Source organism: Amyelois transitella, chromosome 13 (assembly GCF_032362555.1).
Source record: "Amyelois transitella isolate CPQ chromosome 13, ilAmyTran1.1, whole genome shotgun sequence".
Lineage (NCBI taxonomy): Eukaryota > Metazoa > Arthropoda > Insecta > Lepidoptera > Pyralidae > Amyelois > Amyelois transitella.
The window spans coordinates 1102186-1118012 of NC_083516.1; the positions used below are offsets into that span (position 1 = coordinate 1102186).

At 36.1% G+C, this 15827-nt stretch overlaps 2 protein-coding genes across 5 annotated transcripts in view; one reads left to right on the top strand and one right to left on the bottom strand.

Moving 5' to 3' along the window:
• The window catches only part of LOC106132157 (amyloid protein-binding protein 2), a 46782-nt gene extending 45319 nt beyond the window's left edge, over nt 1-1463 (top strand). Inside the window, exon 12 of the mRNA XM_013331497.2 lies at nt 20-1463. Coding sequence (XP_013186951.2) covers nt 20-123 — 104 coding nt within the window. The 3' untranslated portion in view covers nt 124-1463. The remainder of the gene's footprint in view (nt 1-19) is intronic.
• A 2141-nt stretch (nt 1464-3604) lies between these two features.
• LOC106132158 (annexin B10) lies at nt 3605-15095 on the bottom strand. 4 transcript variants are annotated; one of them, XM_060947311.1, is made up of 8 exons: nt 14888-15095; nt 14091-14267; nt 12117-12321; nt 10826-10905; nt 8490-8615; nt 7727-7859; nt 5319-5500; nt 3605-3719 (listed from the first exon to the last, which is right to left on the bottom strand). In XM_060947311.1, exons 1-8 carry the CDS (start codon nt 14894-14896, stop codon nt 3663-3665), a joined length of 969 nt encoding a protein of 322 aa, XP_060803294.1. In that variant the 5' UTR covers nt 14897-15095; the 3' UTR covers nt 3605-3662. The 4 variants fall into 4 exon arrangements, with proteins under 4 accessions (XP_060803294.1, XP_060803293.1, XP_060803296.1 ...); XM_060947310.1 differs by lacking the exon at nt 5319-5500 and adding an exon at nt 5943-6124; XM_060947313.1 differs by having other exon boundaries at nt 3611-3719; nt 8490-8603.
• Nucleotides 15096-15827: the final 732 nt, after the last annotated feature.

Below are 15827 nucleotides of genomic sequence, written 5' to 3' on the forward strand. Positions count from 1 at the left end.
CTAAATATTTACTCCACAGCCCTAAGAGAGGAATCGAAGTCGGAACAACAGCCAGCGTTCGGGGACGAACAAGTGATGCCGATTGAGGAACTCCAGGCCAAATTCTTCACGCCCAACGACTGAAACACGATCCGTTTGTCTGTACATAGCTCCGAAACTATCTCGGCAGATCTCTCAACACAACCTCAGATAGGTATTTAATGAAATATATAAGACTAGCTGCTAGGTTAACAGCTGAACGTGGTCAGTCTTTTAAGATCGCTAGCTCTGTCTACCCCGCAAAGGTTATAGACGTGATTATATGTATGAATGAATGTGTAACAGACTAGCGCCTCGCAACTGCTTCGCCCGTTGTACTAGCCTATATAGCACACGTATAAAATATAATTTGTTTTTTAAAGTGAAAGAATTTACATGATAGGTTGAGTGATTCCGAAAATTTTATTACAAACAAATACTCAGACTTATAAACTTTACCTAGTATAAATATGGACTTCGAAAAGAACAGTATATATTCTACATTTAACAGGATGGTTATTAAAGAGACGTAGGTTTCTTTTGATAACTAAATCTGAACAAACTCAATCCAAAGCCTTGAGTTTATATAGATGTCATTTAAATAATTGGATTTGAATTGTGACAGAAAATTTAAAAAAAAAATATTATATGTAATTAATATCTATCTGAGGATTGAAAGATCTGCTCCATAATTTAGCCCATAAAATGGCGCTGAAAAATTAATAAATATATAACTTTAGTTACACAATCCGGTGCGCAGGATCACCCTTACCTGCATTGTTCTTGACCACTTTCTCTAACGCACAATATGCGCACATTTGAAGTCGCAGTTTTTCGTGTTTGTGAGTCAATTTAGACTATGTATTTGAACGATATTTACGATGAAATGCTATTAAATTTTTGTATGAATACTCGTTGAAATAAGCAAAATTAACGCTATACATAAAACTAATTTGTTTTATGCAGTGAAATAATGAAATGTATGCGAGAAGTCACTAAAATAGATGGATAACTTTTTTTTTATTTAGTCTCAATTAATCTAATTGAAAATTATGAGTCACCGTTAACAGAAATTGGCACATTTAAACAGAAGGTTTTTAAGTTTTAATGCGAAATAATTCATATGTAAATTATGTTTTTCTGGTCCAGTAATAGCATCTATAAGGAAATCTGTATTAGGCGTTGAAATTACAAATATCATTGTTAATTATAATATACGGTTTAATTATCTAAGAAACTTTGAACCTTGGACGATGCTTTTATGAAGCCTACTGAAGTGTATTATAGCACGCAATTATTAATAGTACTACATAATAATACTAAGTCGATGTAAACATGTAGCCGAACACACTGCCACGCGGTTCTCCGCGTAATTCTGCAATGCACAAAATATATATAGATCAATGTGACGTGACCTGTCAAATGTATGTATGTTACAGTGCGACATGAAAGGTGAATTTTTTAAAGAAATTCCGACGATTTTTACTTGTTAAAATTATGTACATACTGAAACAATTATTATTAATTGGGTTTTCCGGTGTTGCCAGTAAAAAGTTGCGCTGATGCTACTATTTAATGTCACGCTGTAGCTGTTTTAAGTAGGACAAAGTTGTGAATAAAAAAAATGGCCGATACACATATCTTTTTGACAGAAAATTTACGGAATGATAGTAGATCTATGTTGTGGGCGGGCTAAATGCGAACTTGTATTGGTTTTATTTTAGAACCTATGGACTATTATGGGTCAATATTCACAAATGTTGACAAGTCATGTCTTTTCTCTCTATCGTTAAATTGTTTTCTTCGGGAGTTGGAAAGAGAGGAAAGGTAAGTCAAACTTCTTATCAACGTTTTTGAATAATACCGCGAAATAAATATTGTTCAGGTGTTTTTAAAGTTAATAATGTCCAATATTTTTACACATATTTTGCAGGTGAATAAGACAATTCTTTTTTGTTAAATTGTGTTATTAAAATTAAATAGACATTTTTGTTCTTAAAGCTGCTGCTATCGAGATTTATGAAGTCGCTTTGGACCTAGTGAAAATTATAGCAAAATGCAAATTATGATTGTAAATATAACATTTCATACGCTGACGGTTCGTTTCAATATTTATAAGATTGTTATCGTCAGATGTTCCTCATTGTAAGTGATGTATGTTCTCTGTAAAAATGTCTAGATTTAACTTCGACTTTTATTGCTTAGAATTATTTGTGTAGAGAAATTGTATTATGTGCAATGATCAGATGTGTAAATAGTCAATTTTTTTTATTATAATTATACATAATTAAGTTTGTAAATGCCAATGTTGCCTGTATTGAGTTTTGTTGAGGCCAATTTAGTTTAAAAATTAATAAACATTTACGAAAACATTAATTAATTTCTTTCACCAATGATTGAGATAGGTACATTGCTAGTTCAATTTGTGTGATTATATATATGTATTCTTAAGAAATCAGTTTTAGCAACTTCAGTGAACTTTAAGTCTTATTTAATTTGGATTTTGTGTAAAAAGCTGTAGACATATTGAATGTCTTTTGGCATCGCAACGCTTCTAAATGTAGGTCTTTTAAGAGATAAAATAACTCATTCAAATATTGTGTGGCCTCTAAAGGTCGCAAAAAACATATTTTCATACAGCTACAGGCAAAACGAGTATTTTTATGAACGAATATGTTAGAGTTTGATTTATAAATGGCTGTTACGTGCGTAAGGCATACAAATAAATAAGATTTATGATGAAATAATGTATTTTATTCATTTATTCCCTACAACATAGAAATAAGGTCTTCTTTAATTTGAAAGGTTCAAATGAAAATGTAAAATTTAACTTGATAATATTTAATAAAATATAAGACGAATACAAAAAAAAAGTACAGCTAAATCTTATAACTAAAACGGGGGAATGCAATAATTTATAAAATACTTTAAATCTCAATAATTTAGCTACAACACCGATATAAATTTGTAAACATTAAAACTATTTTAAAAGCATATATACTGTTTTGAAACAATTATAAGGCACTACATTCGAGGCTGTTTTGGTAGCTTCAGTGAAATATTCAGATCAGTGAGAGATAGTAATAACCAAATGTTAACTAATATTTTTTTCTGACAGACCGAATAATTAACCAAATCATTCTCATTGTAGAAAAAATATGTAAATATAATCAGAAAAAAAGTATAATAATCAAATTTAATAATTATGCCATTTTTTTAACGAAAGTTTAAAGTGATATAATTTAATTGACAATTATATGTAATATATTTTTATATACCAAATTTTATATACAACAAATATAGAATTATCAATACAACAAATATAGAATTATGCATTCGAATCAACAAATAACAAATCTGTTTGACAAATTTTGTTAAGAATTTAAATAAATATTATATCAACGCTTTAAAATCAGTCAGGAAATGAGAATCCTTTATCAATAAAATACTACGGAAAATGTTACAAAATAAACCCCTACATATCTACTTGTACTTGCTATACAAAAAAATATTTTAAAATGCATCTCAATCGGGCAATAAAACTTAAGCGAGGGAATTAAGACAGCACATCATAGCATCCAGCGTGTATCAAAACAGGTTCTACTTATGGTGCTAAAATCTTCAAGTTGCTTCTGCTAGGGCTCCTATGCGGGCCCCAGGAGCGCCACCAAAGCCCTCTTGTAGTCCCCAGAAGTCTCGCCCTGCTGGGAAGTCGCAGAGACGCGCCGTTAGTCGGCAGATGGCGTGAGGGAGCATGCGGAGAAACGCGGGCGCATTAGTATATTGTGGCTTGAAGTTGGAAACGTGTGGGTTATTAAAGATAGTGTAATGCGAGCAATCTCAATTCTATCACTAAGCCAAACAGCTGAGCGTGGCCTATCAGACAGCAGCCAGCAGTCTTTTCAAGTCTTTTCTATATCCTTAGCGGGGTAGACAGAGCCACCAGGCTCTGTCTACCCCGCTAAGGATATAGACGTGATCATATGTATGTATGTATGTAATGCGAGCAATGACACTGCTACAACTAGCGACTTGTCCAGGTTTCGCTCGGATCCGGAAGATATAATCTGCATGCTATAGTGATAACCGCATCCGAATCTAAGCGAAAGTAAATGAGATTTTTATAAAAACTTGAACCTGTGGCGACGACCAATCTATATGCCAAGACAGGCCCAAACAATATTTTAACATTGTATTTGAGTTTTAAGTAAATAAACGAAATCTAAAGAGGTCATTACAATTTTATAACTCGCAAGCTGTTTGATTTAAAACTACATATTTTGAACTAGCTTTTTTGCTAATAAAAAAACTTATTATTATTTGCATATAAATATATTCTTATCAACATGATACGGGCGGAAACCATATATATCGGTTCATACTCTACGTTTATCGCTTACAGACAGACATACTTTCCTCTATACATATATAATAAATAAAAATTATATAAGTTTTTATCTTACCTCCTGACGATCCCACGGGTAGCGGAACCGAAATATAATTTAAACACATTACAACATAAAAACTTTATCAATTTGAACGCTAACAGTGAAAGCTGAAGGTAAAATAAATGTAGCTATTTATCAAAATATCCATAACCGAGTCAGTATTGAAAGCTTTCATGCTATAATGTGCCCAAATTAAGTATAATGCGGTGCAGAGTAGGATAGAGTACAATTTGTTGATTGCGTGTTAAATGACGCTAAATTTAATTATGGCTATAAAGAACATAATAAAAAGCTGCAGCTGTAAAGAAACAGCTACAGTGTGGTTTGTTCTGCCGCTTCTTCTACACATGCGCTTTGGAAGCGGTAGTAGTTATAATTAGATTTAAGTGATGTGACGTCAATAAGTGATACCTTGTACCAAATTTTGAAATTAAATCTATTCTTATTATATAGATGGGTACTTAAAAAAGTCTGATAAATAATTTTGTGTCACATTTAAACTTAAAAAATATTAAAAAGTTGATTAATTTTGTATATATTCATCAATTAAGTCGCCATTAAAACTAGAAAATTATCTATTGTAGTGGGAGAAATTAATTTTTCAAATTTATGTGTCCAAATTTATGTGATACTGAATCTGATACCAAATATTGGGATCGATTGCCCATGCAACCCAAGTACGTACAAGCCAACATTATAACAGTTATTTTCAAGGCTATTCGTGTAACTATAAAATAATTTCCAAAATGAACGCCGTATAAATCGGAAATATTTATTCCTAGCTTTAAACCAACAGTTACCAACTAAGCCAAAATAATGTTTCCAGCGTCATCCAACCCGACCGTCACTTACCTGCAGATCGCTCAGCAGCGTCTTATCATACAGCCGCTCGTACTCCTGCTTGATGCTGGCCAGGTCCACCTCGGAGCGGGAGACGATGATGCGGACCAGCGCCTTGTCGTCAGTGCCGGCGCCTTGCATGGCAGCCCTCAGGCGCTGAGCGAACCACGCAGCCGAGTTCTCGACGCACTCGACTGAAAATAATGTTACCTTGCTTGGTCAGGTTTGGGCTCCGATATTCCGGCTCGTGTAACCCGAAGGTCGGTAGAGCTGTGAGCGGTGATGGGTCCAGGTTTGGGTTCGAGGCCCAGACGGGCAATTTCAGAAGATTTCGACCCCAAATGGTCGAGAGAGCGGCAGGAAAGTGTGTCCGAAATGACCAAAACACTTCTCGATATCAGCCGTTGTAGTCTTTCTTTGATCATAGCAGTTGCAGGATTCCATCAAGGTCACACCGGAACAACCTAGACTTTATACCCGTATATATGTCTGCCAAGTAGATGGGACTCGTAGAATTTTTCGTCCAAATTACCAGAAAACATATCAAAATCAGCCGTTACCATCCATCGTTGTTCTAAGGGAGATATTGAATCTTCCAGACTTTGGTTAGAATAACCATATCTATAGAATTAATACCCGTATTTCGCTCTCCAAAGTCTTATCGTAAAGTCGCTCATATTCCCTCTTGATTGCGCCCAGGTCAATCTCTGAGCGGCTGACGACGATCCTGATGAGCGTGCGGTCGTTGGTGCCGAGGCCCTGCATAGCCCGTCGGAGGCGGGACGCGAACCAAGCGGGCGCGCTTTCCACGCATTCCACTGAAAGTTGATTGTTTGGCGGGGGTTTTGAGTGGGGAGAAGTGAAAGAGGATTTTCTTTTTATAAATAACTAACTGCGCCCGCGACTCCGTCGTCGTGGAATAGTTATTTCGGTCATCATTGAAGTTCTCAAGGGTAAATAATTTTCCCCGTTTTTTTACATTTTCCATTATTTCTTCGCTCCTAATAGTTGCAGCGTTATGTAATAAAGCCAAAAGCTTATTTTCCAATTTGAACCAATACCTATTCCCTGAGATTGGCGCGTTCAAACAAACTAACAAACTCTTCAGCTTTAAAATATTAGTATAGATTGTTTTTAAAAAAAATATTTCATACGTTTTTGGTTTAAACGTACTTAATACTAGCCGCTGTTTGAATAGTATCTCTTCTAAGTGAAATAAATATAAAATTATGTTTTAGTATTCAATGTCACTAATTCAGTATTTTATTTAGACCCCATACATCCTATAGCCGGGTCTTGTTTTCATTTTGCTACTAAATAAGAGAAAATAAGTAATAAATAATTATCACGTTTATATCCCTTGCGGGTTAGACAGGGCCAACAGTCTTGAAAAAGACCGATAGGCCACGTTCAGCTGTTCGGCATAATGATAATTGAGATTCAAATAGTGACTGGTCGTTAGCCCATCGCCTAAGTGGAGAATCCCAAGTTTATAAGCCTATCCCTTTTACGACATCCATAGGAACGAGATGGAGAGGTAATATTCTTTTTTTTATTGGTACCGAGAACCGCACGGCACCAAATTCATTCTTATTGAATGTACCTAATTGGTAACTTCCTTCAACCGGCGGTTCGTCATTGCTGGCGCGGTACATTTTACAATACTGTATCATCGGCGAGACACGCAATTGTCATCTCAAGCGAGGCGTTCTTTGTAGTACTCTCCACTCATAATAAAGTATTTACATCTATATATTGACCCTTATTTCGTTCAGCATACGGTTGAATTTCTAAAATGTTACACGTTCTGTCCAACGCTAATGGGCTACATTCTCAACTAGTGATTTGGACAAAAATCAAACCACGAACCAAGATAAAGGGCGTCGGGTTTGACAATCGTTCATTTATTTGTTACTTTAATTTAGTAATGTTCCTTAGCGATCTTTTTTTCTCCGGCGGGCCTTGAGGCCGACAGCTGAAAAGGCATTTCATGATGGAAAACTCGGGGTGCATTATGTATAGGTTATATAGGCATACACACAACAATTGGTTTGTATAAAAAATCATTCGTGTGTCATCATAATATTGCCGTGTGGTTCTCGGCACCAATAGAAAAAAAGAATACGACCACTCCATCTCTTTCCCATGGATGTCGTAAAAGGCGACTAAGGGGTAGGCTTATAAACTTGGTATTCTTCTTTTAGGCGACGGGCTAGCAACCAGTCACTATTTGAATCTCAATTCTATCTTAAAGCCAAATAGCTGAACGTGGCCCATCAGTCTTTACAAGACTTGGCTCCGTCTACACCGCAAGGGATATACACGTGATTAAATGTATGTTTGTATGTATGTTAAAAAATCATTCAAAGTCTAACGTTTCGTTAGTACACTCTGTCACACAGAAAAAAAATTCTACTCACCGATGGCTGAGAGCGCGTCCTTGAGCTCCCCGTCTATCTCAGCCTTGATCGCTTGCTCTATGGTGCGCCCCGAGATGTTCTTGTACTCCTCGAAGATCTGCCGCAGCTGGGCGAAGCTCTCGTGGGCTAAGATCTGAGGACACAATCAGTTATATTGCGCGCCATCTATTTCAATCAATGAGTAACACTAAAAAAAGCACCTCGATGTGCTTTTTTGGCGGGCAGCTTTTAGTGCCCAAGGCGTTAACTAGATGGCGTTTTATATTTGTAAAATCTGCCATTTGCAATTTACTTTCTACCTTCCGAATGTACATCAGCAAGCAGTACGCACTCTTTTATTTTAATTCCAAAATATACGGTCCAGTAGACGTGTAGTCAGTCAACATCATTGCAGCCTCTTGCTCGGGGCTATACTACTGTTGGTTAGCTAGTAGTTATGGGTGACACTTGAGTTTTCAAATTCAAATAACATACATATAATCACGTCTAAACTATATCCCTTGAGAAAACAAAATTATTTCCTCTTTTGTACTTTCGTTTATGACAATTGCTTATGTGATATATCTATCTCTGTCACATCTACCTCACTTCGCTATTCACCTGCATAGGTCGGATTACGCCCCAAGTTCTCGACATTTAGTATTTTTATCCGCAAGCTATGACCACGAACCTCATAGACTTTTGCTAAAGCTAATCTCTTCACAAACAATTGCTCTTAGAAACCTTTTATTTAGCTACATGGCGTTAAAATAATTTTTAATACCTTATTGAAGACTTCCTCGTCGGTCCCCCACTTGGCCTCCCCCGCGTCGTACAGCGCCTGCGCAGCCTCCCGCGCGCGCTCCGCGTCCACGCCCGCCTCCTCGTCGCGCGCCCCCTTGTGCGCAGACTTTATATCACACAGTGCTATTTTGTTCTTTAATTAGGCCTTGAATAGAGCCGCTCTTAGGTATAGTGTGTAAAAAGGTTTAGTATACTTTTTGTTAAAAAAATAAAAAAAAAATACAGCAGATATAAAACCTTACAGCAGATTTAAATTTCGAATTCAAGATTATGAAAAAAATATGAAAGAGGAAATACGTGTTCAACTTGTTTTTATAGTAGGTATAGAAAACTTACATGTACACATATAGAGCAAATTTATACCATTATGGGTATTAAAATATTGATTTTGAAAAAATTGTTCATTTATTTAACCAATGGAATATATATTTTATGTCACAAACCGACCATCACAAAACTAATGAGCCCTTATCATGCAACATTGATTGAAATATGTGTTCATACTACTATTCGTTTGCAATTAATGTACCTACCTATAATATTCATTGGAAAATAAAAAAAATATATCACCTTCAATAGATGATTTTTTACAATACAATCTCACAAGATCTAATCATGGAACCTTAAATAACATATGTAAACTTATTGTCTTTATTTGACAACTTATTTACTGTATAGTTTAACAACATAGTTTCTATAAAAAGAGTATTTACAATAGTATCTTTTAAACCTTTTAACAAACCTGAGAGCCGCACATTCAAGGCCGGTATATGATTCGGCAAAAGCGAAAGAAAAGAAAGTGCTTCCCTTCACCCCACTACATACAATAGCTTTATTTTGTACATACCTAAAGTAAATTTCAGATTTAGAAAAAGCAGGTATTTTTTTTGTTACATCTGAAACTCAAATCATTCATTCCACGTATCTTATATCTAAATGTATAATACTGATAGAAAAGTACTTGTTTAGTATAAATTTTTCAAAATTTATGGCAACCATTAGTACTTTTCTTAAACAGAAACATCGCACACTACATTTATTTAAAAAAAAACTGAATAACCCAATTAAAAAAAAAAGAAAATTACACAAACATACCTACTTAACTAAATAATAATAAGAAAAGTGCGTGAAATTTATATATAATTAGTGTGCAAAAAGAAATTAAAGGCACAAGCACTGTCCAATAAAATACAAGTAAGTATAACTCAGACCGCACGGAGGCCAATTCTGTTAAAAATTAATTTGTCGAACTGTGTGCGATATGGTTCCAATTGGATCTCAATAATTAAACATCAAATTTAAACTATGACTGAGTATGATAAATTGAGCGCAACTGAACTATCAGTGTTAAACAATAGTTTAAAACTATAAACACCGAATCGACACAATATTCGTACATATTTTTTCACAGACTTGACGCCCTGATTAGTAGTTGTTAAAAGCCTTATTCATCATAAACTTTGTTAAGATAATGCCACATACATACATATAATCATGTCTATATCCCTTGCGGGGAAGACAGAGCGAACAGTCTTGAATGACTGATAAATTTAAAATGTCACATGCAATTATTTTCCTATTTCGTATAGGTAGGTAGGTATGGAAGGTTTACGAGAACTAGGGGAAGACCGAAAAAGATATTGATGGACGGACAGCGTAAAGGATAGTATGAGTATGAAGGGAGTGACCAGTGAGATGGCAAGTGACATAAGTGATTGGAAAAAAAACTAAGTAAGTAGCCGATCCCACGTAACGAGTGCGGAAAATTTAACTGACTGACTGAGGTAGGTTCCTTACTCCGGGTTGCAATTCAAATTTACATACAATTTTTCTCGCTTGTAATACGGACGAGTAGAAATGTCGATTTTGAGAATGTAAAATGTGGCAATTTATATATGCACCACAAGGAATTACAAGTTCAATTAACATCAATTGCCGTGTGGTTCCCGGCACCAATACAAAAAAGAATAGGACCACTCCATTTCTCTCCGATTTTTTCGCTTACAATAATTTAACACAGAAATTAGTTTCACTACATTCGATTGTAATATAACCTACGACGATCACATTCCACACATAAGAAGGATAAGGAAATAAGGGACTATGTTGATTGTTAAGTATGCTGCCCGCCCGGTTCCAGGATTTTACATTTCACTACCCAAAGGTTGGCCGGAAGAGATTGCTTAGCGATAAGTCCGCCTTTGCTCGACGTATTCATAATGTACGTTTCTACTACATATGTATTTTTTCTATGGGCAATAAAGAAAATTTGTATTTGTATAGTTAATGGTGACTTTATAAGGTATAAATACTTACTGTGACGATTAGCGTCAGTAGTCTCCGAAAATCGCCGGATGTTTCAGAGCACATGTGCTCAGCTAGCGGACGGTCATACACTGTTGGAAAACATAGTATACTAATATTATAAAGCTGAAGAGTTTGTTTGTTTGTTTGAACGCTCTAATCTCAGGAACTACTGGTACGAATTGAAAAATTCTTTTTGCGTTGAATAGAGCATTTACCGAGGAAGGCTTTAGGCTATTTTACATCACACTGCAACTATGAGGAGCGAAGAAATAATGGAAAATGTGAAAAAAAACGGGGAAAGTTATTCATCCTTGAAGGCAATCAATGATGCCCGAAATAACTATTCCACGCGGACGAAGTCGCGGGCACAGCTAGTAATTTATATACAACAACCATATAGTTTGTTCACAGGACATCATTTTTATTTCAATCTAAACACATCATTATGAATCACAACATCGCGGATGCTATAAACAATAATGAGCAATCACATACATATCTAAACGCATCAATTAGTCGTCAGCGTATGAATGTGCATCGTGAATGATCAATGACTTAAGCGGAATTATCCGTCGGATGTGAGTACGTTCTGAGAATGTCATTGCCCTTGGCGACCTAAGAAATACATCTGTAGACATGGAACATGTCATTTGCCTATCATTTGTACTGTACCTTCAAACTAATGGTACTAGACAAAATTACTTTTGTAACTTTGGGCAGGAACTAAATGTAGGTCATTTGAAATTCATTCATTTATTTATATAATCACGTCTATATCCCTTGCAGTGTAGACAGAGCCAGCAGTCTTGAAAGACTGACAGGCCACGTACAATTAGTTGTTAGGCTTAATGATAAAATTGATATTCAAATAGTGACAGGTTGGAAGTCTAGCGCCTAAAAGAAGAATCTCAAGTATATAAGCCTATCCCTTAACCACTTTTACGACATCCATGGAAAAGAGATGGTGTGGTCCTATTCTTTTTTTTATATTAATATCGAGAACCACACGACTTTAATAATGACTTACCGGCACGGTAGGTCATTAAAATCGTGTCGTTTTTTGTAATAATTCAAAACAATCATCAGAATCATGCGATACTTCTTAGTTGCCGTAAAAAAAATATGTAATTTTTCTTAAGGTATTTGTGGAATTTATTCCAACAAAAAAGTGGAAAGTTATTTTTTGGATAAGGAAGTTATAGGAGGAAGTTTGATGGAAGGAAGTTACGGTTTACTCATAAAATCTAATGTCTTCAGTCCAAGGTTGGAGTTTGGAGTTAAAAAAGCCAAGGCAACTTACTCATCTCATAGGCATCAACTATAGCGGCTATCTCAGGCTTGGTCCTGGTGCACAGGATCTCCACCAGGGTTTCCTCGTCAGTGCCCATGCCCTCCATGCAGTGGTGCAGCTCCTTGCACAGGTACTCCTCGGCCGGCCTCATCAGGGCCACGATCACGTCTTCGAAGTGCCCGCCCAGCTCAGATTTCAGGTCTTCGATGAGGTCCTAAAAGTAAAAAATATGTACATACATAATGATGGAATGTTGTGATGTGAAAGAAGATATAGTTACAGGAATAGAAAAGGGTATGTTGAGATGGTTCGGTGATGTGGAGAGGATGAATGAAAGCAGGTTGACTAAGCAGATATACAAGGAGAGTGTGGAGGGAAAGACCGGAGTGGGAAGACCTAAACGAACGTATCTTGATCAAATTAAGGACGTCCTGGTAAAGGGTCAAGTCAAAAGTACCCGAAACCGCCGAGCTTGCATGAAGAGAGTTATGAATGTGGATGAAGCGAAGGAAGTATGCAGAGATCGTGGCAAGTGGAAAGAGGTAGTCTCTGCCTACCCCTTCGGGAAAGAGGCGTGATTTTATGTATGTATGTACATACATATAGGGGTAGACAGAACCCACAGTCTTGAAAGACTGAAAGGCCACGTGCCCGATTGTGAGTGATACATAAAATATGCGTGATACATATGATAGCATAGAGAGAGAGAGGCATAGGTTCAAAGCGAAGCTCGGCCGTATGCGATTACACTTTTCTTTTTAGTTATTTCAATCAGCTTGAGTGCATACTTCGAAGTAGTAGATAAGTAATTGTAACGTCGTAAAAGGCGACTAAGGGATAGGCTTATAAACTTGAGATTCTACCATAAGGCGATGGGCTAGCAACCTGTCACTATTTAAATCTCAACCCCCAACTACCCCCCAAGGGATACAGACGTGATTATATGTATATTTAATTTATAACATTATTGTTATAATTCCTTATCTTCTATCAAAAAATGTATTTTTTTACAATAAATTTGCATCGCCACATTTCTCTTGCTCATTAAGTGATTTTTTTAAGATTCCGTCTCTATGGATCTTATAAGAAATTTCGTGCGGTTTTCTGATATCCTTCATAGATTCACGCGGACGAAGCCTCGAACAACAATAACACCGTCACGGAAACAGTTAAGTATCTATATACATACATAAAATCACGCCTCTTTCCCGGAGGGGTAGTCACAGACTACCTCTTTCCACTTGCCACGATCTCTGCATACTTCCTTGTTATTATTATAAGATAAGTGTCTATATTATGTAACGTAATGACAAAAACCATGAAATGACTCAACTTGATTCACTTCCCATGGTGTGAACTATAGGAGTAAAAAAAAAAAACAATGACTCACAACCTTGATAGCAAATTACGGAGTCTACTACTAAGGCTGTTGGCATAGTAAATTATATGTACTCTATTTCATAGGGAATAGTGGTCATTTTGCAATGTTTGAGTAAATTTGTGTGCAGGTGCCCGTATTCTTTAGTAGATAAATGACGTGTATAATGAATAGCTGTTATGTAACTCAAACAAAGACTTGTTTGTTTATTCGTGAGGTAAATGGTTGTAAAATATAGTGAAATGGGAAATTATAACAGAATAGGATAGCATTTAAGGTCTCGCTCTAACGGTGAGGGAAAACATCGCGAGGAAACCTGCACATTCAGGAAACTGGATGTGTAAACATGATGCATCTAATATGGGTTAGATTTACCTGCAAAGGTTGCGGAGGTCAGATGGGAGTCGCTTCGTGTAAAAACTTGTTCACAGTCTATGGTCAAAGACAAACCTTGGAGGTGATTATATGTTATGTTATGTTTTTATAAAAAATGTAGCAATGCAAGATTAAAATATCATCCTGATAGATCCTCCTACTCAAGTCACTCTACAGATTTGACAACTCAACAGTCCTTTTATAAATACAATACATTTCTAAATACTCACCCTGCCATACTCATGTGTGAAGACCTGAGCGATGGCCTGGCGCTGTTGGTTTGAGCGTGATGTCAAGATGTCTATGATAACCTGCTCGTCCGTGCCGAAGCCCTTCATGGCCGCCCGGAGAGTCGCCGCATCTTCAGCGGCATTGAAGTTAGGAACGCCCACAACTGTTGGTTCACGCTGATGACAAAATAATTTAGAAATTGAAAATTTTGGCTTATATGTCTTGCATGATGGCACATTTCACTCTTTGGAGCATAAATACAACTCAGGTTCACCAGGCATAACACCAGCCTGGCAGATGATCTTCTCTTTGTGGCGGTCAAGCTGAAATCATCGTTCCCACTACACATCCAGTTGCCTGAATGTGCAGGTTTCCTCACAATGTTTTCTGTCTCAAACGAATGTGCTGGTCATGTAAAATATTACATTTTCAAGTTGCATTTGTGTTATTTTATTAAACAGAAATATTGCTATGAACTGCCTTTTCAAGCTATTTCCTATTTCAAATGTACTCATATTTTTGCTACCATTTGTCAGTTTGTTTGTTTGAAGTGAAACCATGTAATAATCATAAATCGTTTAAAGAAAAGGCACATTAATTGATATAGGTATAAGAAGTGTGGCCAAGTTAGTTAATCGAAAACCGACAAATGGCTACCTGTATTATTCTTCGTCATTCAACATAATTAGTAGTGGTGAATGCCCAGCCCTCCTGTTGCCCTATTTCTATTATGACATCATCGGGAACCGCCCTGTGCAAAAGAACCTTTACAAATTAATCTATAGGATGTACTTACATGAGACATTTTTGGCTGTTGACGTAGAACGGTGGGAGAAACTTGCGGCAAAGTAGGTCGAACTTTAACACCACTTTTACCGTTGCAAAGTACAAGTTCAACAAATAGTTGATAACGTGGACAATACAATTTCACTGTTTTTGAAGCGCAATAGGCTTCGTCGTAAATATACCAATTTGAAAAACTTGCAAACGTCCTCTTCGGTAGAGTTTCAACAACAAACTAAACTAAAAAAAAGTTTATGTCAAATCAAATTGTCAATCTGCTGACAAACGTCAATGTCAAATGGTTTTTCTTTATCTCTCCAATAAGGCATAAGAATTTATACTAATTCTACCTTTGCTAATGAATAGAAAGAACTGTCTGTCCGCGGTTATGTATATAAAAAATTATATGTAGTTTTAAACTTAATAGAAAAATATCCAAGGCCCAGGTCAATCAGAAAAATATCATTTTTCATGGTCTTACCGGGGATCGAACTTATAGTTCAGTTGAGAGACAAAAGAAAACACTACCACTGCGCCCAACAGCACTATTGCTTTCTATTATTAAGTGTAATCCTACTACTATTATAAAGGCGAAAGTTTGTATGGATGTATGGATGTTTGTTACTCTTTCACGCAAAAACTACTGAACCGATTACCATGAAATTTGGTATGTAGGTAGCTGAAGACCCAGAATAACACATAGGCTACTTTTTATCCCAGAGTTCCCGCGGGATTGATAGGGTTTCCATGCGGACGAAGTCGCGGGCGGCCTCTAGTTATGGATATTATTTTAATGAGTAATTTTAAATGAAATGCATCAGATTTTCTTTACTTATTTATTTTTTTATAGTACTTTTTATTTTATAGTTAAAACTAAGTAGATGCTTTAAAAATTCAATACTTCATGATTGTCAAAATGTAAAATAAAAATTGATAAACACTCCTAAGAAGGA